Consider the following 25,166-nt stretch of genomic DNA (forward strand, 5'->3'; position numbering starts at 1 on the left):
CACTCAGTGCAGAGCCTTCTTGGCTCTCTCCACACCAACCCGAGTCTCACACAGACAGGTTGTTCCACGTGCTGTGAGGTTGTGAGGTGAGTGTGTGCCACTGCAGACCCCTGCCCCTCCCAGCTTTGCAGTGTTCTTGTGATTTGATGTTTCCCAGTATTGCAGTACATCAGTCCAGCAAATACTTCAAGGTTATGGTGATATAGTTTGGTATTTGTATTTTAACTGAAATGAACAAACCCCTAAATATGTTGATATTTAATAATTTATTCAGAACAGCCATTTTACTACAATTTTACTGGTTTTTATTTGTGTGTATACTTTTTTCAGTATTTTATTTTTTATTTACTTTTAATATTGTTTTTATACCTATATTTTACACTTGTATTTATTTGGAAACTATAATTATCGTTCTAGTACATTAGGTATTGTGTTAGGGTGAAAACGTATGAGATAGATGAGCAACCAGACTGCGCTAAGTTTCCTGACATTATTTTCAGCTCCCAAGACATTCTGGAATTTTCTGTATGTACTCTTATGATGGGAAAATCAGCAGGTGTACGCTCCCAGGGGAACAGTAAAATTATCACACTTTTGTACCAGATAATCATAGTAGACTTAGTGTTTTGTATTTTATGATTTTCTACAGAAAAGCCTTTATGTGAGGACAAGGAAATTTGTATAATGATGTGTCCTTGTACAGATTTGTGTTGTGATTGGTCGGTAAGGTCATGGACCTGGCTCTTACCTGCATGTTTTTATTTGATTGTCTTTTAAATACCAACTAAATGTTAGATGCTTACTTACTTGAAGTGGCCTAACTTCATTATGTATTTTTTGAATCATCTGAAAGTGATAATGTAAGTGTAATTTCTATAGCTGGCCCGATATTAATTTCCGATTGAATAATTGGGAGATATAGTCATCTTTCTGATCATTGCAATCTGTATCTTGGCTCACCGATATTTGATGCCGATCAGCTATGGTATTTACCTACAGAAGAGCCGCTCCTGCATATGGATCTCAACTATAGTTTTGTACAAAAAAATCTAATGTTTTCACAGTAAGGATCACCCTCAAATATTTTTCTTCAATAGAGTTCCATAGATACAAGTGAAATCCTTATGTGCCATGGCTAGGCATGTGCAAATGTTAAATTTTCATTGCGAATCGAAGCGCTAAACAAATAATAACTATTTGTGCCTTGTCAAATCACATGTGAACAGTTATTTTTTACAAAAAAATTTGCCAACCCCATTAATAAAGTATGCAAAGTGATCCACATAAAAAAAATTGCAGCTTTAATTGCAATTCTATTTAAAATCATGAAACAAACTATTTTAATTAACTCATTATACAAAAAATACAATTATCATAGTTTTATGTGCATGTACACCATCACAGATCATAAATTAAGGTACTGTTCTTTTGAGCCCTCGAAAAATATCCACTCTTATTAGTACCTGTATAATGAACTCTTTACTACACCGGAAAAAAATATTGAACTCTTATATTCATTTGGTGCAAGAACAAAACACAAAACCACTATGTTCTACGAATATTTAAAAATATACACACATAAAACATAGTTTAAATTTATTTGTGGCTAAAACATTTAAACACTAGACTCTAGTTTTAGCCTGTCAGCAGTGAAATTTCATTTCAAGTTGGAATGTAATAACATAAATTGCTCTACGTGCTGAAGATAAAGTTTTCTTATTCATGCTTAAACAACATTCCCAGCTGCTGAAAAGAGAAGCTCTAAATTTACTTGTGTGGCAAGAACCCCCAGATAGTTCAAAGCTACTATAGATTAATATTGGTTTTTTGTGCCTTCATTTTTCCACCAATTTAATGGATTGTCATGTCTGTTTATACAGGGTTCTTTTAAGTACCATTGTACTTCTTCTTCTCTTTCATCATAATCTTTATTGCCTTACGTTGGAATACTATCCTAGACAGCCCATAGAGAAGACGTTTGTGTGAAGCTGGGTATGCTAGATTTAACTTCTTGTACATGAATGGAATCAGTTTTTAAACTTTTTTAAATTATGACAAAAGAAGGGCCTCACATTCCATTGTTAATAGAAACACACCTTCAAATCTAGGATCTACCAACATTGCAACACGCTGTCGGAGCTGCTGCATTAGTTCGGAAACCTCGACTTAAGGTTTTTATGCAATGCTCTTGCAAGTGTCCATGTTTTTTTTTGGTAGAGATGTGCAATTCGAGGTTACAAAGACGACAGTGAAGTAATGGAATGATTATACACAACGTTGGGTAAGTGTTTCTTCCACTCATTTCTTCTGTGGCCTCTGCAAGTGGTTGTAAAACTTGAACAAAGTTCTCAGCATGTTTCCATTCCACTGTGGTCAGCATGTTTGTATCACCAGAGTTCACGTGGTCAGCCACAGGAGTAGGTCTCATTTCCAGCAGTCTCTTGAGTATTTGGTACTCTGAACACCGACGTGTATCAACATGCTGAATTACCTCTAGTTTAGGCTTGTTCAACTGCTCCTGGAGTGTGTGTAGTCTTTTCCTAGCATGAGTGTTTCTTCTGTCCTGTCTTTACTAAGAAGCATGGTTGTACCCGAGCAATCATTCTTGCTGTTTTCAATTGCAATTTGAAGGGTATGAGCAAAACATGGGCATTGTCAGTGATACAGAATAATGGTATAGGTGTCTGCTGGGTGCTGGGTCCATTCCCCAGTTAATGATAATATTTTTTAGGGTAGCAGCCACATGAATACTTGTGTAGAATTCATTTACAACAGTGTTGCTCATTGCAAATGATGACGACGTGAAGTCAGGTCTGAGATAATGGCAGGTAAGGCTGATGTAACTGTCTGTTGAATGTGAAGTCCAGCATCAGATGTAAATGCTATGGATGATATCGTTGGTAAATCTTCTACAAGCATTTCCTTGAGGGCTTGTTTTTTTACCCCATAAAAGGCTGGAATGTAATGTTCTGAGAATGTAGTTCTACGTGGTAGTGTGTATGTAGGTGCAACATTTTTGTGTCCCATTAACTCTTGAAACTCATGCCCTTCTGCAAAAGTTCTGTTGCCAACATTTTGGCAATTTGTTTTGTTATATACTTTGTGCTTTATGATCAGTTGGGGAAATCATCTGCGTACTTCTGAACACAGTTGATAAAAGTAGACTGCAGCAAATGCGGTTTTTTTTTGCATAATTTTCTTCAAGTTCATGTATTTTCTCTTTATCTTTCAATAGCTGCTTGTTCAACACAGTGTTTATTGACCCCAAATGTTTCTGGAGTGTTGTTGTAGTGCCTGCAAGCAATATTATTATTTTCTTGTGTAAATGATTTAATTAGTACAATCAATATACACGTACTAAATGTGTTTTTAAAATAAAAAAACAGTGATATTTTCAATATTTAAATAAAAGGTTGCCTTTTAAAGACATTGAACTGTTCTCATGTTTTAAACTTAAATCATTTGTAAAAAAAGAATCTGCCCTCAGATGGCAATTAAAAATAGGGCAATATTATAAAAATGTATTTTTGAGTTCCTCTCATTTTAGTTGATGATTCTGGTACACTGCATTGCAGTAGCTCAATTAGTTAATCAGTCATTTGCTGTTTGAACATTTGGTTAGGTTATGTTAGCTTAGGTACATTTAAATTATTCTAAATCATTTGAATGGTTGGTTAGTTTATGTTAGCTAAATTAAATATATAACAGGCCCCATTTAATGCTTGAACCAATGGTTAGGTTGGCTTAGCTACAATTAAAATAGTCAATAGGTGTTAATTGCTGGTTAGATGAGCATTAACTCTTTTAAAAAAATTTGGAACCAACACTAGAACAATAATATTTATTCCACAGATAACCTAAGTCACACAATACATGCTATTCTCTCATCCGCAAAAAAAACTGCCACAAAAATTATAAACTAGAGATGATTGCAAAAACTTGTTTTGGGGAAATTCGGTATTGTAGAATGATGGTAAAATTTCCAAATTTGCTATCTATCCAATATGAATCTATAACACACACATTAACATTCTTTTGTGGAAAATTATGCCAAAGCTTCAAAAATTTCTGCGAAACAATTGTTAAGGTCATGATGAAAAAAAAGCCAACGTGGAACGTTATTAGGTTGAAGACATAACAAAACTAACCAAAGAATATACATTCCACGAGTGGTCACAAGATGACCTAAATTCATTTTACTTTGTCTTTTTTACCGTTGGAGATTGCATTACAATCGAAGAAGAGTTATTACTAAGCAAATAATAAATTAAAATTTTGATGTGTACTACATACAAATTATTAAAACAATACAATAAAATCATTATGACGTAACCTACCATGTATACATTTGAACAATTGCATTGTGCGGAACAACCACCAAAATCTGTGAAAACATTCCATGTTGCGCTACTTTTGACGTGACAACGTCTAATAAATCGATGAACTCCGGCTGCACGCAAGAAAAAGTGTCCCGTAACGCACAGTATCCCACTATGGATGTCCCACTACGGATGTGTACTGTTATGCTCATTGTACGCATGCGTGGCATCTCTCTTCCAATCGATTGGAACAACCATCGATTTGACTTTTCAATCATATTTTCGTCATTTGAATTATTAATATTATGTAATTTAACGATCGTCCACCGATTTTCAGCACAATCGGTACGGTTATTAATTTCCTGCCTACCACTATAAGAAATAAACATGGCGGACTACATACGTTTTTAAAACTTCCACAACACAAAACAAAATTTTTATAAATATACATATATATAACATCTGAAACAATTATTCTCAATATGGCCTCATGGCCGTGCGGTTAGCATCACCGACTACCAATCCAAAGGTTGACGGATTGAATCCCGGCCGCTGCAATATTTTCATTTTTGTACTTGTAAAAATAAATACGGCGTGTGCGACACTACAAAAGTAATAAATATATTTGAATTAATGAATGCAAATAAAAGTAAATTTATCAATTAAATTGTACATTTCATTTCACTTCTTCTTTGTATCCATACAAAATAGTGATAATTCAATAAAAATTATTTAATTTTATTCATAAAAGTATGCAGAGGTAGATTATATCATACAAACGATAGAAAAATTTTAAAAAAATTTCTTCCTCAAAAAATATAACATTTTTAATGCCTAAATGGTTTAGTTGCAAAAACCTATTACGGCTCAGTCTCAGGCCAAATATGATATTTCATATTCTTCTGGATCAATAATTTCATCAATGTTTTGTTATGACATTGTTACATTGAACTATCGTCCGTAAACCGACTTTACAGACAACCAATTTTTTTTTTCTTTTTGGTGGTATTTCTTTCACTTGTGACGTTCCCTCTGTACCTTTATCCATTTATAATTTTGATAGACGTAATTAAGAAAAGCCATGGTAGGTGTGACAATGCTGCAAATAAGTTACGTAACTCTTTAGATTAATTGATTATGATGTCACGCTCTTGAGATAGGTCAATCTTCGAAAGTTAACAGAAAATAAATCACGTGCGACGTGAAGACTTCAATGATATGAAGCTTTGTTTAATGTGAATAGTTCACATCGTTTCAAAGTGTTATTGAATATATAAACAAACTTTGAATTTGATTTTACTACCGAAGCTTCGCACATACTTAGCTACAGCTTAGCTTATTGGCACGTAAAAAATATGGTACTGATGTTGACCCTCTGTCCTTTGTCTGCTTTCTGCCTTACTTTATTACTACGGGAGGCAACAGTCCACTTATATTCCCCTCCAAACTTTATGGCACATACTTTTATCGCACCACTTAAAAAAAAGACAAAGGAAAAGAATACTACCTACTTTTTATAACGATGTTTCCTTTCTCATCTATAGCATGTATTTTTTCTTTCACCTGTCCCTTTCCCTCCAGGAGGAAAGGCAGAAAGCCACTCTTTGTCAGTTGCCTGTATAAAAATTAACACACATGTTCTTTCCTCTTGTGTATGTGGGTGTGTGTTTGTGGGGGGGGGGGGGGGGAGTTTGCTTTTTATTGTGTAATGTTGCAGTTGAAAGTATGGGAATTCTTTCACATAAACAATAATTTTTAATGTTTGGTCAATTATGCATCGTAAAAATCTGTAAAGAAGACACGTAAAGCTTGTGTAAGGTGCCAGTCAACGGACATTGCAGAAATGATGAGAGCAGGAGGGAGAACCATCAACACTGCTACACTGCTACACGGCCACACACACTCGTACTAGCTCTGGCTGGTTTACTTGTATCTTCTCCTCTCCTCCGGCCAGCAGTCACTTACAGGCACCGGCCTGGCCGACTTGTCGGTGACAGACGTAGCATAATGCCACAGTTCAATGCACTACACACACCCTGCTAAGATGTTTCAACTAGAGCTACGCTGATTCGTATCGACAGGAACCGATATTGCCGATATTTTGGTGTATCGGATCGTATTCAGGATCCACCAAAACGAGAAAAAAATTGCTGATACTGTATGTTTTTGCCCAGATATTGTTATTGCTTAATTGTTTTACTTAATTATTTCGAGGAATTGTAAAAAAATTTACCATACTTATTGCACGAATAGGTATGTAAAAATTACTTAAAATTAGGTTTCATAATTAACTTCGCAAAACGGTATAAGTTTCCCCGAATTACGTTTCCTTTTTCTTGTCATGTTTATCGTGCGACATAAAATGGCGATGTCTCGCAGTCCGTACACAAAGACCGGGCGCGGTAATAAAAACCATAAATATACATCTAAGATACGTGTGTACAAAATACAAAATGCTTTGGCAGTTTTCTTAAAACATATGTCTGTTTAGCTAACATATCCCCAAAAATAAATTTTCACCAAAGCCAACAATACGCAGTTTTATTTCTGTTTACGTTACATACAACAGGTCGGCCGGCAGTAGTTTGAGAAGTTAACGAGAGATAGCTCTCCTGTCGCTACATTAGGTAGTTTGTACGTTTCTAGGCAGATGGCTCTCAAAGCGTAATTGATTGACCAAATTTCAATTTTCTTTTAGTGTACCACTTGAATACAATACGTGTTTTGTTTATTAAACGCAACGAAACTGCTCAAAATTAATGTTTATTGTGACGCCTGTAACTTTACGAGATACTTCAGCTTTACTATCTAAATATAAACAAATGCAGTAATTAATGCATGCTTGAATTTTTTTTACTAGACTTCTTTTTTTGTTTCGGTTATGCTAAAAGTCGGCAATTAACACACTTGCTATTTATTTTTCTGTATGAGTGGTGTTGAGTCAATATATTTTAATGGCTGAATAAAAAAAAATGTTCGTGAGAATACCATGTCGTTCATTTGGAAATACTTTACAGTTTTAGAAGATGATAATTCCAAAGCTAAATGTACAATATGTGGTGTTATAAGATCGAGAGGTGGAAAAAAAGCACGTGGTTTCAATACTAAAAATCTAAGAAAACACCTAGAAAAGGAAAATGCTAAATTAATAATGAAGGTAAGAGGCAGTGCATTGTTAGACCATTCAAAGTTGGCATAGAACATAGAACACATTGCTAGTCTTTCTTTAATATGCATTATTTGTAAAATGTTTTTCATTATTGTTAGACTTTTTTATGTTGGGAGTTGTGAATTAAGCTAAAGGGTTAATAAAATAAAATTAAACAAAAAGCCGCCTTTTTAAAATTAATTATGTAATAAGTTGTGATTGCCAGCTACATATTTTTCCCCTTGATTAGTCTTAATAAGACAAACCTGCGTTTCAATGAACAGTTTTAGCAAACAACTATAATAGACCTAGTCTTGCTTTCATTTTTAAATCCTTAAATTTCAGAAGTATAACTGTCCTGCTTTGAAAAACATATTTATGAAATTTTTTTTTTTCTGGTGGGCAACATTTTTAAAATACTATGGCTGTATCCGAATACCTAGGGATGCATCGTTTAAGTTCACGTCCCTAATTCCCTAAACAAATGCACCCATAGTTTAAAGAATGCATTCTAAAGGATGTACGATATCCAAATTGTTTTACAGCTAGCACTACCTGTTGGTTTGTCATTGTACTAATGTGGATTGGCATTTTATATTCATGACATCTAAGGTGGGCCAGTAAAATGGAAATGAACATTCAAAATTGTAAACAATTTTGGATGATTTCAATTATCATTGGGAATTGAAATATGGAAGAAATTTTGAATCGGGGACTTGTTGTTCCTACAAATAAAATTCATTTACTGTTTATGTGAATTACGTAAGCATATACTTATGGTATAAGTATTTAAAAATACCATAGTGAGTAAGAATTGAAGGTTGGAGGTATGTACATATATCATTTTTATATTAATAAAAATTTTAGCTATTGAAAAATTCACAAAAATGTAAAAATAAGTATATATAAATTTTAAAATTATTTTATATTGTATCTGTCCGGGATCGGCCAATATTAAAAATTAATATCGGCATATCGGTAGATCGGTGTATCTGCAAAATTTGTAGATCGGCACAGCTCGTTTCAACTAAACAACTTATACTTACTAACGACATATTTCTTAAAAACCAACACGGGCTAGTTATTTAAGCACATATTCAAACACAAATTCGTAAACTTAAATCAAAATTAACTTTTACTATTATTCCATGCATCATCAACTGTTAAAAATTATGATAAGCTGCTGATAATTCAAATAATTATGCTGCAAATAAAAAAAAATTCAATTACATTTTGGTGCCTATTTTTCTGATGCCACAGATTTATTCTTTTTCAGTAAATTAGTGCGAAAATTTTATTTCTCTAATCATCTTGGATTCTGTGACGATAGTGACAAACCAATTAGTAAAGCGAATAGTTAATTTAAAACTTTTAATTTTGTTCCAATTTTATTTTGTGTTGATTTTATGTTTTTACTATTGCCAACTTAATCTGTTCAAATTTTGGTTTGCACGGCTCAAGTTATTTTCCAAAAAAAAAGGATAAAGACAAGAAACTGATATTCTTCATTATGTTTGACAGTGTTTTTGAAAGAATGATTGGTATCTGTTATCAGCCAGATCGGCAGTAAGCGAACAACAGCGAAATGATTGGCAAATTCTCTGATCCAAATTCTCAGCTCTAGTGTTTTCATCTTTTGCAATAAGTTTAAGTGTATTATTCTTGTACTTATTTACAGTACACACATACTCTATCATAAACACACATCTTTAATAAATCTTTATTTTATTTTCACACATAAAAGAGATACCTTTCAAAGTGACCTGACATGGTAGTATTAATGAATTTAGATCACTAGAAGCACAGAAATTTCATGAATCATGTTATCACAAAATAACACCTCCATTAACCTCGTTTCATGACTAAAGTGTGAAATAGTTTGTTTTTGTGAAATAAAAACAAAATTCAACTTAAAACTTGTGTTAACAATATTAAATACTTATCAAGTACAAAAACAAAAACGCAAATTTAAAGTTTTCCTAATGTATACACCAAGTTCCAAAAATGTATAGTTACTTCGCCATGTTTTCACTACAATAATTGAAGATGCATCATAGTAGATTATTTTTATCACGGAGAAATAAGTTACTAATTTTTCCTTGTTAAATTAAAATTTTTCTTTGAATGTGCACTTTATACAATGCATGTATTAAAAACTTTTTAAACTACAATATTGAGGATTGATGTAAAACTTTAAACATGTAATTTTCGTTCTGGATCCTATTCTACCAATTGCTAAATAATATTTAACTGCCAACTTTAAGAGCCAATCAAAAAAATTTATACCTGCTTCCACCATAAACATATACTCCACAGATACAAGTGTGCTGCATAATATCTTTTCGGAGCTTACCCACCAATTTGATCACTATTTACACGTAGTATTGTATTAAACTTTATCTATGATTTTACTGAGACGTCATTACTTGCAAACCACATCACATGTATTCAAATATTGTATTTTAAATTTGGTTTTATGAGGCCTAATTAAAAAAGTTGTTTCCCCCCCCCCCCCCCCCCCAAGTATGTAACTTACTACACCAAATATAATTTTTAATATGTAATATTGAATGTGAAGGTTGCAATCTTTTTTTATTGTTGATTTAATATAATTTTTATTTATTGTAAATATGCATGTTGTAACCAAGATAAATTTAATTCATTCAATTAATGTATTTACACTTTTCAAAACATTAAAAATTATTTCAGACTTGAAATCACACAAAATTATATAACAGCGAAATAACATCAAAATGCCTAACCTTAAAAACAAAATATGATAAAAAATAAAACTATTTTTACAGACCTCTACAGATCACACAACCACAATTTATGTACAGTAAAAATTTAGTATTGGTGTCACTCTGAATGGTAGTAAGTATTTTTAGTTGGACATCAACCGGGCCTGCATCCTAAAAGCCTGGTCAGCCTCCGCCACCTTTCCCCTCGCCACCCATCCCACTTCCCGTACTGGCAGCCGCTCCGTCTTGAGTACGTAGTCGGGTGGTTGTGTTTGAATAGCGCGCCACGGACGTCAAGAGGGCGCTGTAGCAGCAGTGCACCACACCCCTTTAATGAGAGATAACCATTGTAATTCTCTTTTTGCTTATTTTTCCCCAAGAGGCGTGTCACGGCAGATCGGCCGGGACTGTTTTATGTACTTTAAGTAATTAATATTTAGTTAAGGCATAAACTAAGAAAAGACGTACCCAACATGCACGAGGCAAACCGAAGTCTGCTGAAGCCGGACTGGTTATCATTAATAATAAATTGTTGTAATTTCAGTTAAAAGTTTTTATCAGGCATTAGGTGTAATATAATTATTAAGAGTGTTTCATGTTTTACCTGTAGCTTCCTGTTGCACGTAATCGTAAATAGGTATAACGGTAATTGGTTCGGCGCGAAGACGCCATGTTAGGATAGCAGAGCCCCTGAGCTCAGCCCAGTCCTTCGCCAGCACCGACCGAGAGCCGACGCATCAGCACCCCGGGGACTTCACCGCTTGCCTGCACTGCTAAGTAATTCTGTGAAATCTTAATCATCTTAAATCTTTCGTTCGTAATTCCTCGGGGCTTCTCTCGGTCGGGGGGACTGTTTAAATAATTGTATGAGTGACCACTATGGTCCTTTTTATGCTATTTTCCTAATTGTAGAGTGTGACCACGTGGTCAGGTCGCACCACGTGAACCGATTCGTGCCGCAGGCGTTGCGTGATATAATCAAAGGTGTAGGCGAAGTAGCAACTAATAAACCAGGGCATATGATTTTATTTGTATTTGTTTATTTCAACATCCTGAGTGTGACGGCGTGTGGGACGCCGTAAGAGCCCACTGCGTAGGTGAAGAGCGTACCCGACGCTGAGAGCGAACCAGTGGCGAGTACTAGGATTGGCTTCGGGGGGGTTAAAATCACGCCTCACATGGGCAACGTCACAGCCCTGTAAAAGAGTCTCTCCCGGGTCCGTGCCCCTTGCACGGTGGCGCCCACAAATTAATCTCAGTACATGTATCGAAGCGAACCCCCGCTTAGCACAAGGACAGTTAGGCCGCGGCCATGTCAAGTTGTAGTATTAGTTGAATTTTATCTAAGAAGTTAGTACATAAAAAAGGCAGCAGGAATTTTTGTGTTGGAAGAATAACATAATTTCGATATGGATGACACCTACAGTTCGTAAATTATGTTATATGAATAGAAGTGTCAATAACTTAACAAATTGCACAACTAAATATTATTAGAAGTATTCAACCCTGTTATTCAGACAACTAACTTCTATTGGAAAATTATGTATTTATACATGGATAAGGAATACCTGGCAAGTAAGTGATGATACAATATGTTCTGTATAAATTTCTCTATTTTTAAGGCAAAAATTAAAAAAAATATACTGACTAATGGGAAAATAACATATTACAAAAATATATATATTTTTTAAAGTGTTATTTACCATCATCCATTAACCATCAAATATACTATGTAACATTTTTATAATCATAAGTTATGTATACAAATTAAATTGTTTCAGGGTTTCAGACACATGAATTTGCACTAATATCTTAAATATGAAATGTCACTAATCACTAAAAACTGAAAGGTACTAATCATTTATGCAATCATAATTAATAAAACATCATCTGCATCTGATGAAACTTACAATGTTTGTAATCCTGAAAAATGATTATGTGAAAAATATTGATAAGTTTGGTAATACTACATACACATAAGAATGATAATAAAAAAATTGTAATAATATTGATGACACTAGTATTGTTTTGATATCAAAAGACATATAATATGAGGGGACATTGAATATACTAATAATATCAAAGACAAACGTGACTGACTATGTCACGTTTGTAGTTCCAAGCTTGCAGCAACTGACCTTGATGCTGTGCTCGGCCAGCATGCCACGCAGCCCCATCATCAGGTCCACGATACGCGCCCGCAAGAGGTGTTCAGAGGAGTTGACGAGGTGGGTGACAACGAACAGGGCTTTAATGCGCTCGCGCTCGTTGTTGTTGCGTAGTTGCTGCATGAGCAGCTCCACCACACGGTCTGTGAAGTGACAGGCTGCAAGCAGGATGAGGTGAGCACCCTACTCTCGTCTAGCACCCTGCACCCTGCACCCTGCACCCTTGCAGCCTTGCACCGTACCTAGCCTGTCGAAGCAGCGTAGCACCTCATAGTGGTTCTTGACCGTGAGTGGCTGGGCGTAGTCCGGGGATGTGCATACCTGCAACACACGTCTCGCGTCAACTACAGTGTGTGACCCTGAGATGTCACAGACACACAGCACGTCAGAGACAACCCATGAACCCATGTCTGACACACTTCCTTATCCGAACAAAGATCCAATACAATTACTTTTACATTATTTCTGCACATAGGTTTTAAACTTTTTTCTCACATTAATTGAAAATAATTTATTTTCAGTGATTTAGGATTTAAAAAAAATCACAATACAATCAAGCACTTATGGATTAAGCACACACAGTAACAAATGACTCAGTCACATGCCTGAAATGGAACTCAAGCTTTTAAATCCAAACTTATGAATTTATTGCTGATTTTTCACATTATTTTAATACACTGTATCACATTTCCACCAAATAAATAGCACAGCAGTCTGCCAAATCACACCAGCACACCAACACCAGAACACCAACACCATCACACATACAACAGCACACCACCACCAGCACACATACATCAGAACACCAACAATGATTCGCACCTGTATGGTCTACTGACTACTTCTTCCAGTTGCTTGTTTGCAATTAGGCCTGTCAGGAGTAGCCCGTTGTTTGTCCTGTGAATCAATCAAGATAGAGTGGAACCTCGCTACTACGAGAGCTGACAACGGCGGCAAAAATTCTCGTAACGAGTACTCGTAATAACCGAATATAAAAAAATTAAGTCAAGTTAGATTCTGGACAGTCCAAACAGTCAATTTCACACCGTAACTTGAAAACTGTGCTTTATAGTGAATAAACGTGTTGAATAAAAGTTGTAGCAAATTAAATGATGAATAGAAAGTGTCTCTATGGAACTTTTTTTATCTCCAAGGGTTTTTGATTTAATTGCGAATGAAATGGCCTGATACAAAGACCGGCGGCGCCGATCATGTTCACAGAGGGAAGGTATGTGAGGCGGAGAAAAAAAAAAGGAGCGAAGGAAGAAAGGAAGGGTGTTTGCTGGTCTATTTTTAGATTTACCCCTCCACCGACTTAGGAAGGGAAGTAACTGGTGCCGTCAAGAGAAAGCGAGAGGGAGAGAAAGAGAGAGAGAGCGCATGCTGTTTGTCACCAGTCCTTCCTCTCCTGACCATGGCTTATACCTGCTAAGAACCCAGTCCGTCTGGCGGCCCGCGTAGCCAGTCTGTATTTCCTGAGTGAACATTATTTTTTTAACTGACTGTGTTTTTCCTTTTTTGAAGATGCCATTCAAATCACTCGTACTTACGACAGGGCCAACAAGGAGGCACTCGTAACAACCGGTTTAATTTAGTATGATTTACTTAGTCAAACTGACGGTGCATTACAAAACTGTCGTAACAATGAATGTCTCGTAGTATCCCATACTCGTAATAATGAGGTTACACTGTACTGCAGATGCCTCAGACAGATACAGCAAAGAAATCTTGTGAAATGGACAGCTATTCACATAACCCAAGCTGCAACGGGATGTAGTCCTGTCTTTCCAAGATTACACCATTGAATTCAGTGCCAATGTACGGCAGCAATACCATTAAGTCCTAATTCAAAAAGATTTCCATGCCAGACAGGAACCTGCATGTCAGAGTGCGGATAGAAGTGAGTGGAGACTGAGTACCAGATCTCTTACTGGCACCGGGAACCCGCCACCAGTCTGCTGCAAACATGATGAGTGCTGGTGGGAGGGAGAGGAGAGCGAGAACCATGTCTCTCCGTAGCCCTGAAACCTGCTGCCTCTCAGATCCATAAATGATGGAGTGCTGGCTGGATAGTGTGGAGAGAGAGTACTGTGTCTCTCGCTGGCCCTGGGAACCCACTGCTAGTCAAATCAACACTTGATGGAGAGCTGGCTGTTATTAAAGAGCTAGCTAGGACAGTGGCATCCCCGATGACTCCAACCTTTTCTCCACATCATGGGGGACAGGCAATGTTATGACGTTAGGGGCTAGCCTGTAAAGGGGGAATACAGCGAGAACCTTGTGTGCCTCAGTACTGCTACTGTAGCTGTGAAGGCCTTAAAGGTACCATAAAAAGTTATGGCTATCATCAGTGATAATTGTGTTTTTGTAATTGTGTTTTGTCTCTGTGTCTTGCACACCAGTACAACCTATTATAACTGTTGGTGGTCATGTTACAATTTTTACATAAAGAAATTAAATGCAATTAAATTAATAAATCGTGACTGAGATATTTTATATTAACTTTTAATTAAAGCTTTTAAAATGGAATAATTTAGTAAAAAAAATTATAATAAAATAATATAGGACTTCACATAACGTAAATTACTTTTACTGTTTCCCATGCAAAGTGACTACATGAATATACATAAATGTTTAGTACTGTAAATTTTTGCCAACGGACGCGTTAAGATGGTATTGGAATATCTGTTCTTGAATTGTAAACATGTACATACAAAGACTCGCAATGGTGCACATTTAAATTTTTTTTTTTTTAACTTTGGATCTTGTGAATTAATATATTCATAGTTACCTATTATTAAATAATCTTATTTTATATAATAACATATTAAAAAATAAAGGTTTCCAGCCTCCATTAGTGAATTCATGTTTCAATAAGCAACTAATAATCATCAACAAACAAAAGAAAACAAGCTAAAAATAAGAGTTAAAAAAGAGAGATTACGTTCCATTTATAAACTAAAATAAATGTGTGTTTGCATTGCATGCTTTTCTTAGAATGCGTTATTTTGGGTAATTGAGTAAATTTATTACCACAATTTGTTTTCTCCTCTATCGTTTCAGAATCGGTGAATCGGCAAAAGAGTTGTATTGGCATATCGGTGTATCGGCATATCAGCAAAATTTTGTGAACCGATACAGCTGTAACAGGTCATGTGACAGAAAATCAGATAGATTATTGACGGAAAATGGTTGAAGATTAGATCTATCTTTACCGTATTAAGTGAAAATATCCTGAGTTTTAAGACAGGAAGAAAAAATAATGTATGACTGAAAGACATGGGAAATTATCAGAGAAATTAAGAGATAGAGGAGACAATGAACATATGTAGGACATGGCCACAGAAGGCAGAAATACAATCAAAATATGCTGCGAAAGACAAGGAAGAAGTTAAGAGAAGTGTGAGGAGGAATAAAAGGAACTGGGTAGACAACTTATCGCAACAGGCAGAGAAGGCAGCCAAAGAGGAAAATCTCATATAACTCTATACCATCACCAGAGTTCTAGCAAGGAAGCAGTTACAGAGAAAAAGTCCAGTTAGAGGCAAAGATAGTATCCTCTTAACAAACACTAAGGATAAACTTAAACGATGGCAGAAACATTTTTCTGCAGTTCTAAACAGCTTCCTGGACAGTAAAATAAACGTGGGTGAAGAAGAAGAAAAGAATCAACCTGACAAAAAGATTAAAAACTGTATTCCAATGGTGAAGGAAATAAGTGAGCATTGATAGAGTTGCATATTGATAATGCAAATAAACGTTAACAACATTCCATTAGAAGTCATTAAGGTTTAAATTGACACCACTACCAATATGCTGCAGCCATTATTCCAGAAGGTCTGAGTAAATGGAGAAATGCTGACAGATTGGAGATGTGGGTTGTTGGTGAAGTTTCCCAAGAAAGTAGATACATCACATTAACAACTGGAGGAACAATATGCTTCTCTCAATACCAAGGAAAGTCTTCACCAAGGTTCTGCTGAACAGAATTAAAGGGTATGTCAACTTGAGGCTCCAACGGGAACAGGAAGGCTTTCGTCTGAATTGCTCATGTGTTAACCAAATAAGCACCTAGAGGATAACTCTAGAACCATGTGCTGAATGGTTATCTTGACTCTATGTAGTGTTTGTTGAGTTTGAAAACCTTTTGACTCAATCAACACAGAAGCCGTGTGGAAGGGACATACCATGATTAGACATCAAGAGTTAACCATGAGGGCAGTATGCCTACGCCTATACATTCATGAGTGCATCTAGGTTGTATTCTGTCACCAACCATTTCCTGGTTGAGAGTGACGCTGTAATGAGCAATGCGACACAACTGTGAAACGTGGTATACAAAGGGGAATAGCCAAAAGGCTGGAAGATTTGGAATTTACTGATGATTTGTTTCTCCTGTCTAAGGCACATGGTGAAATGCAGCCAAGCTTGAACACTTGGTAGAAGAAGGAAAAAAGGTGGAACTAATGATGAACTCAATGATGACCAAGGTCCTAAGGACTAACACTAACAAACAAAAGCCATTTTCCTCAATGGTGATGCCATAGAGGATGTGGATGGCTTCACGTACTTGAGCAGTGTAGTTGCTAAGGTTGGAGGAGTTCCACAGGATGTCTCAATTGCAAAGGATGGATGAGTTTTACAGGATGTCTCGCAACCAAATGATGCTTTTGTCAACACTGCCCAGAGTAGAAGTACAACAGAAACTTTATAAGAACCAAACTCCTCATCTTCCGAAGTAACGTCAAGTCTGTTCTATTACATACATGGATCTCAGACTTGGAAAGTTACTACAGTTATTTAATCCAAGTCGCATGCCTTTGTCAATCGCTGTTTATAAAATATTTTCAACATCTATTGGCCGGAATTAAACTTCAACCACAAGCTATGGAGAAGGACGGGAAACAGAGATGGCCGTACAGTAATGCGACGGAAATAGAAATGGATCACCGAGGAAGGAAAATGAAACCACTGAGAAAGAAGCACTGGAATGGAACATGCAGGATACAGGAGAGGGAGACCCAAACAAACGTGGTGAATATCTGTACACGTGGAAGTAATGGAAGAAGGCAAGACCCGAATAGATGTGATGAGGTTGGCTGTAAAAAGGACCAGATGGAGATGTTTTGTTGATGCCGTATGTCCCACGAGAGAACATGGAAACACGACAACATGACAACACAAAGTCATGTAAGTCAAGTGGAAAAGTGGTGTAAGAAGACAGCGTGGAATGCTTACCAGGTCGAACATGACGCCCAGCAAGTGGTCGAGCTGAGGCTCCAGCAAGGCCTTGCAGTGAGTGACTGCCACGAGAAGCACCGCCGCCAGGCACTGCGTCACGGGGTGAGGGTTCATGTTGCGACGATACAGAGCCAGCAGTGTCGAGATCAGGCGAGGTAATTGCTCTCCCACCTTCTGGGGCGGCAGTACATCCACCATGGGGCCCAGAGCGTGCAAGACTGTCTCCACTACCTGCGCAAAGCAACCATACTGTTCACAGCTGTCTTTTGTGTGGCACTTTATACTCTCCATAATTACACTTGATGATGGCACAAGAACAACAATACACTTAATAGCCTTATATTTAGAAAGTCTAAACCCTAAGAAATAAATCATTCACCTTTATAAATGTCTTAACTTCTAATCATTCCACAAAATCTATACTAAATAATGTATGACATTTTTAAAATCAGTACCCTTTATAAATGTCTTAAATCAAATCATATCAAAAAATATACACTAAATCACCTATATCATTTTCAGAAGTGTACAAATGGGGCTCCTGGCACAGGGTGTAGGGTGTGGATTGGGATGGGTTCAATGACCGACCTCTCTGATGTTAAGGCGGCCATCTTGGATGACTTTGACCTTGACCCCAGTGGCCATTTTCAATCTGCCATTTTGTTTTCTCGAACTTACCACCATTTTGAATTCTGCCACTTGTTTTCTATAACTTTCCACCATTTTGAATTATGACATTACCGTTGCAATTTTCGTTATGACCGCCATCTTGAAAATTCATAATTTTTATGCTAGAAATTTGCAAAAAAGTTCAAATTTATAAAAAAAATTACCAAATTTTATCTAAATAATATTTTAAAAATGCACTTATGTCATGGAGTCCTCGGTTCGAACCCGGTGAGTGCAAAATAAAAATAATGGCTACAGATTCTTCCTTCACGGAAGCCAGCGGCAGACTGACCTCCCACCACTTATTTCAAGGTGTGTGTATATATATGTGTATGTGTGTGTGTGTATATATATATATATATATATATGTGTGTGTGTGTGTGTGTGTATATATATATATATATATATATATATATATATATATATATATATATATATATATATACATGGGCGCAAATCTGTTAGATTTCCAGGGGGGGGCCCCGTGAATTCTGTGGTTTAAAAATTTTGCGCTAGAGGTCAACCGAAACAAGTCTTCTAGATGATAAGCTCGTATGTTATACACTTTATTTTTACGTAAGTGATATTAACAATAAAGCGGAGTAACATATGTTTTAGTAATTATTAATTAATGACTATAAGAAGTGATCTCTCAAACATGTTTGAATAATTTCCTAACCTAAATACATAAAATATCCATGAAAAAATCTATAAAAATAATTTACATGAATATAATGCAAATAGATAACACCCCACCCATAAATTACCATTTTCCAAAAGTGTTTATTATAATTTCAGATCTTGAAGCAAAATGTCAGCTTCACCGTAGAGACCGATTAAGTTGCTAAGAAAATCAGTAAAAATTTAATATTAGGGTAACAGATCTTATTAAAATCATCTCAATCTGACAAAGTTTGAGATGTAAAGAGTGGGGTTACATTTTAAGGCTTCCGTACACAAAGGGTAAAACGGGACCCTATTACTAAGACTCCGCTGTCCGTCCGTCTGTCTGTCTGTCTGTCTGTCCGTCTGCCACCAGGCTGTATCTCATGAACCGTGATAGTTAGACACAACAAATACTAAAAGCATAGTAAAATAAATATTTAAGGGTGCTCCCATACAACCAACGTGATTTTTTTGTTCGTTTTTGCTCGATATTGAAAACGGCAACATGTAGACGCTTGAAATATTCACAGAATATTTAGTTATATATTCACTTTAAAAATAAATAATTATATTAAAATAAAACTAATATTTAAGGGGGGCTCCCATACAACAAACGTGAAAACAGAATAAAATTTCACAAATGATGTATTTCTGTTGCCGCTATAACAAGAAATACTAAAACAGAATAAAATAAATATTTAAGTGGGGCTCCCATACAAGAGACATATTTTTTTTTGCCGTTTTTATAGATAATGGTACGGAACCCTTCGTGCGCGAGTTCGACTCGCACTGTGTCGGTTTTTTTTTTTTTATGCCACATCACATAATTACTGCGATTCAAATGCTGTTCGTGAAATTTTTTGTTCACAGTTTTTGATGCGCCCTAAAAACCCATAGCGCCAAAGCTAATAAACAGATCAACATCAAATGAACCATCGAATAATATTAAAACCCTTAAAAACTATTTTATTTAGTAAAGGCATCAACCAGGTAAAAAAGAAAAAAAATAACTTAATGACACAAATGAAACATCTCGGAGATAGAACTATGAAATTTATCCTACAGATAATTGAACCACATACATTTCTCAGCTTATATTTAGTATAATCAGTATTTTGGCAGTGAATTATTTAATTAAAATATGCCGCTTGATTAGGTATTAAAGAGACGCGTTTGCTTCCTTATTAACTTAAATACGAATGTGTAACATTTAAATACTTCTTTCTCTTTCTTACTTCTGTTTTCTCGTGTAGTGTTGCAGTTATCAAATAACAAATGTTACAAAGTGATTATCGGCCATGAATTGTGAAAATTATCGTTTGATAATAAAAGGGGAGTGATTCTAAATTCCATATTGACGAGGAAAATTTTTTTTCCCTGTATATTCACATGTAATGTACATAGCAGCTAGCCTTACAGAATGGAGATGAGCTAAAAAATTCCAGAAAATTGTATATAAGCTTAAGTTCGTAAATAAACTAAATTCTGCTATAATTACTGTTAAAGTATTAAGTTGTTTATTTACTGGAAAAAATAACGTTACATAATCAATTAAATAAAATATATTACCTAACAAATAATCACTACTTATAAAACAATCAAGCTTACCAGGTGAGAATCAGATTCTGTTTTCCGTTTCTTCCGCGTCACGAACTTATCCATGTTGATGTTTGCCAAGAAAGCAGAAGACTGGCGCACACGAGAGCAAAACCACTTTAAAAACAGACTACCTGAAACCTATAATACTGTCGTTTCAGAGGACAAGGTAGTGTGGGTAACAAAGGGGAGGAAATGCTAACGGAACCCTACCCTAGCTTCGTCCTTTGGAATGAACGGTTTCTTGTAATTAAGGGTTTCAAAATTCTCACTGGAAAACTCCATACCATGGCTTTCGCAGAAGGGGTAAGGGAAAATAACTACGGAACTCTAAGGTAGGAATGTAAAGCATGTCAAAGTGTCTGTCGTCGTTGTAAATAATAATCTGATATATATGTTGTGTACATCATTATCTTTAAAATCACGAAGTGGGCCCCCTGGCCCCCCCGGGATCTACGCCCATGTATATATATATATATATATATCACCAGCTAGTATGATGTCATATCCGCCATCTGATGCCTGGGCATCACCCGTAGATGACATATTTCATAAATTAAATTCATGAACAAGTTTATCTTTAAGAAGGTACTCAGGTACGATTATATTGGAAGAGTTTGTTAAACTATATTTTCTAAGACAAATTAAGGTTATGTGAGGCTAAACGACTTCTGATTTCCGGTAAAGGAGAGGGCAGTGCTAGAACTCACGGTAGAACACAAGTCTCTGGCTAATGGCATGAGGACTCAGGGGGGACTGAATTTCGTTAAATACTTACCAACTGTCTGCCACTGGGATGTAATAATACACAGTAAAACACCAATTTAAAAATTACAAAGTTTTATTTGATAATAGGCGATGCACTGTGCATACCCAACCAAAGCACGTGGGGGTTGTCACTTCATAACATAATGTTGACACAATGGTACAAGCTACTCTATGAATTAACAAATACTAAAACACTTTAGATTTAGATGATTTTCCATAGGCAGAGCAAACGTCTATTACTAGAATGAAAATATAAAGACTAACAATAAACAAGTATAATGGATATATTATGCATAAATTAAATGAATGCCAAAGCGTTGTGTGGTGTGGAGTGCTGGAAGGCACACTGTACGTACCTTCTGCTCCTTGGAGTGAATCCACGCGCTGGCCAGCACATCATAAGCGATGCTGAGCTCTGTAGAGAACACATCAAGCTTGACCGTGGGGTCTGGTGCCTGGTCTATGTTTGCCATGTACTCAGACACAGCCTCGCTGAATTTTCCCAGCGCTACAACCAACCACACAGTCTCGTTTCACCTTCCATACTGTGTCATTTCGTTCTATCTACATGGAAACTTATATTAGAATTATTAGTTTGAATGACTGCTACAGTGGTCATTTCCAGCAATTAAATGTTAATAAAACAATCTCAGGATTTTTTAAAATTAAACATACAAACCTGATTTTTAAATACTGTTTAACTTGTGGGAAGCCCCACCTTCCCTCAAAGTACTTCCACACAATACCCGACTACAGTTTTCGGCAAACATAAGATTGGGTAGTGCATCAATTAAAATACTATATTTACTCAGAGAAGGGGTCGGGTCGCCTCTGCGTATGGGTCGCACCCTTAATTTTGTGCAAAAAACAATTAACACTTTCAATCTAAGGGTCACCCTGGAATGAATATGGGTCATTCCATTTAAAGGTCTCCAGTAGAATACAAATTAAGTCTGTATGATCCGCATCTCAGCTTATTGCTGCAAAAGAAACATAGCACTGATGTCATTCGTCTTTCCCCTCTTCATTCTTTATGGCCCTTCCTCCCCCTACTCCCCCTCAACCCTATCTAACAAAAATACAAAGAAAAAGTGTTTCCCTTTCACATCTATATATTTTTTCTACCCATCCCCTTCTCAAACCAAGAGAGAAAATATCACAGGCTATTTCCTTGTCAGATTTTTGTCAGTTTCTACAATATAACAGTTTTGTCATGAATGAAGTATTGCAGTAGAAAGCGTGGGAATTATCACGCAAAAACACAGTTGCGTCATAAAAGCCTGCTGCAATAGATGTGATAATTGTGTACGGTGCCAGATCACGTTGACGAGATAGGGAGGGAAAACCATAAACACTGCAGCGGCCGTTAACTCAAACTCATAAACATACATACATATACATACACACACATGCACCCCCTCCCTCTTTCTCGCTCACTGGCTTGTTTTATTTTTATATTCCCCCTCTTGCAGAGCGCCAGCCCGGCGGCAGACAGTCACATCACTTACCAGCGCCGGCAGGGTAGCTGCTCAACAGGTAGCAGACGTAGCTCAACGACTCAGATCATGATGCTTTGCACTCACTGCCGAGATATTTTAACTAATCTTGACATATGTATTAAAAATCAACAGGCGAAATATTTAAGCACATAGTCAACCACAACAGTGTAATGTTTTTTGTTTTTTTTTACCCAAAATGGAAAATTTGCATATATGGATTGCAGTACATTTTATTAAACAAAAAATCTGCATAAAATCTGCAACCATATGCAAGTAAATGTGTTACCAGTCTAGTTTCTATTGCTGTGGGTAATGAAGTTGGGGTTTCCTTTTCTACAGTGGAATACTAGTTTGTTGCGAGTCAGATCACACCGGGCAGTGAAAGGAGTGATTTATTTTATTTACAGATTAGTTTGCATTTGGTTTGTATTCATTAAGTGTATTTATTTAGCCATTTATATATGTGTGCTCCTTTAATAATCATTTGTGTGCAACTCATTTGAATTACCTTTTTCGTTTTTCAAAATCTGCTATTTTTCTAAGCTCAACTTAACACTCTTGAAATTTTGAGAAAATCTCGGTTATAAAACTTTTTTCCCGCCGGTCACTAGGGTTGATTATTTAAATTTTAACAGTTTTGAATATAGTTTGAATTTGCCGGTCATTTTGGGCCTTTCAATCTTGTAACGCCCCTCGTGCCACAAAATTAAATTATTTTAAATTAATTAAAAAGAGCCTTGGAAACTGCTGGGTAAGAAAAATAAGAAAAATTAAGTTATTGACCAGAGGTGGCACGAGGTGGAGAACAAGATAATTTGGAACTCCCTGACACAAGCAACTGGGGAGCTGGTGGATCGTTTAAGGGAAGAAGGTATATCATAAATAACTTAACACTACACAAGTAGCTTGGTCTATAGGTTCCCTGTTTTATTTAAAAATGTAAATAATGAATTCTGTTTTCATATTATTCAAACCTGACAATAAAAATCTTAGTAATTAACAAAGTTAAAGGGGGGCGCCCCAGGATTATTTAAAATAATACATATTACACCTTAACCAAAAATTATTACATAGTCAAAAATTTAAAAATTGCACCAAATTTGAATGTCCCAACAATTACATATATATATATGAGTTTCCTCGATTTTACAGATTCTTGAGGAAGGCACTGTTCGCTGGTAGGCTATTCATTCGATTAATGTAGTTCGTAGCTAGAAAGTGGGGGGGGGGGGGGGGGGGGGATGTTTATTTCACATTACCACCCGGGTCTTCAAAAAATAACGTCGGGTCGCAGAAACCTCTCTTCTAACGTGACCCGCAGTGGAGGTGCAGGACCACGAGCTGGGAGCAATTTGTCTCTCCAGCACTTCGACCCTGTCAGACAGGGAAGTTGACTTCTATTTACAGATGCGTCGCCAGCCCGGAACTGGATCCCGCGAATACGCGGCTGGGCGCGGTCGTTTTCTAATTTAAAAAAAGAATTAAAAGATAAAAAATAACTATTACATTTTATACTACGCAGACGGACTAAACTACTTGAAAAAGATTATAGGGATAGCATCCCTCATTTAGGCGACTACATAGTCGGTTGCGGCCGGATGGAAGTTTTGCAGAGTCTCGTCGACTCGCCAATAATCAAACGGTCCGTCTGCAGTCGCGGCGCGAAGTGTCCCGCGGAGAAACGTGTCTCGTAATTAAAAGTAAAACTTGAATCAAAAGTGGAGGGGAGGACTGGGAGTCCGGACCGAAAGGTCCCGAAGTTCCCCGAGTGAGGGCCATAAAAAAAAAAACTCTGAAGTCTCGAAGCTGGTAGCATTGCGTCGACTTTAGCGCTACCTGTTGGGGGCTGTCTGAAATAAAAAAGAATCGACTCGCCCAAGGCGTCTGCTTAAACCAAGGGTTAAAGGGCGCAGTCTAGTGCTACACTCTGGCGGCCTACAGGGTAAGTTGGCTGGGTGGTTAGCGAGTTTGCCGCTAGGTGTCGCGGGGTGGTCCATCTTGGCACACACATTTTTTTTATGCAAGGCATCCTGGGAGACGGTCGCTGTCTGCTGGGGTTTCTGACCTGTCATTGGCCTTAGGCGAATTCTTAGAACCGAAAGAGGAGGGGGGGAGCAAAAGTGCAACGACGCTGAGAACAAGCGTCCATGACGTGCTTTTCGAGGAGAGAACCTAATACGTATTCGTGACCAGACTTACTTCTCTCAGCAGCTCTCTGAGAAGTAGCAGCTTGCAGCCCAGAAGCTGCTCTATGCAGTTTTGGTCGTGCAGGGAATTAAAATTACAAACTCGGGACGTGACTGCAGGCGAGAGAAATTTCAACCGGGCTGACCATGTTCACATTAGACAGC

At 36.7% G+C, this 25,166-nt stretch overlaps 1 protein-coding gene across 4 annotated transcripts in view; it reads right to left on the reverse strand.

Moving 5' to 3' along the window:
- The window catches only part of LOC134536695 (maestro heat-like repeat-containing protein family member 1), a 178,667-nt gene that overhangs the window by 127,390 nt on the left and 26,111 nt on the right, over window positions 1–25,166 (reverse strand). For all 4 annotated transcript variants that reach the window (XM_063376555.1, XM_063376556.1, XM_063376557.1 and 1 more), the window contains exons 6-9: window positions 21,673–21,824; window positions 17,615–17,848; window positions 12,619–12,697; window positions 12,347–12,534 (exon numbers count right to left, since the gene is read on the reverse strand). In XM_063376555.1, coding sequence (XP_063232625.1) covers window positions 12,347–12,534; window positions 12,619–12,697; window positions 17,615–17,848; window positions 21,673–21,824 — 653 coding nt within the window. The remainder of the gene's footprint in view (window positions 1–12,346; window positions 12,535–12,618; window positions 12,698–17,614; window positions 17,849–21,672; window positions 21,825–25,166) is intronic.

The sequence above is a fragment of the Bacillus rossius genome, chromosome 11 (assembly GCF_032445375.1).
Source record: "Bacillus rossius redtenbacheri isolate Brsri chromosome 11, Brsri_v3, whole genome shotgun sequence".
Taxonomy (NCBI): Eukaryota; Metazoa; Arthropoda; class Insecta; order Phasmatodea; family Bacillidae; genus Bacillus; species Bacillus rossius.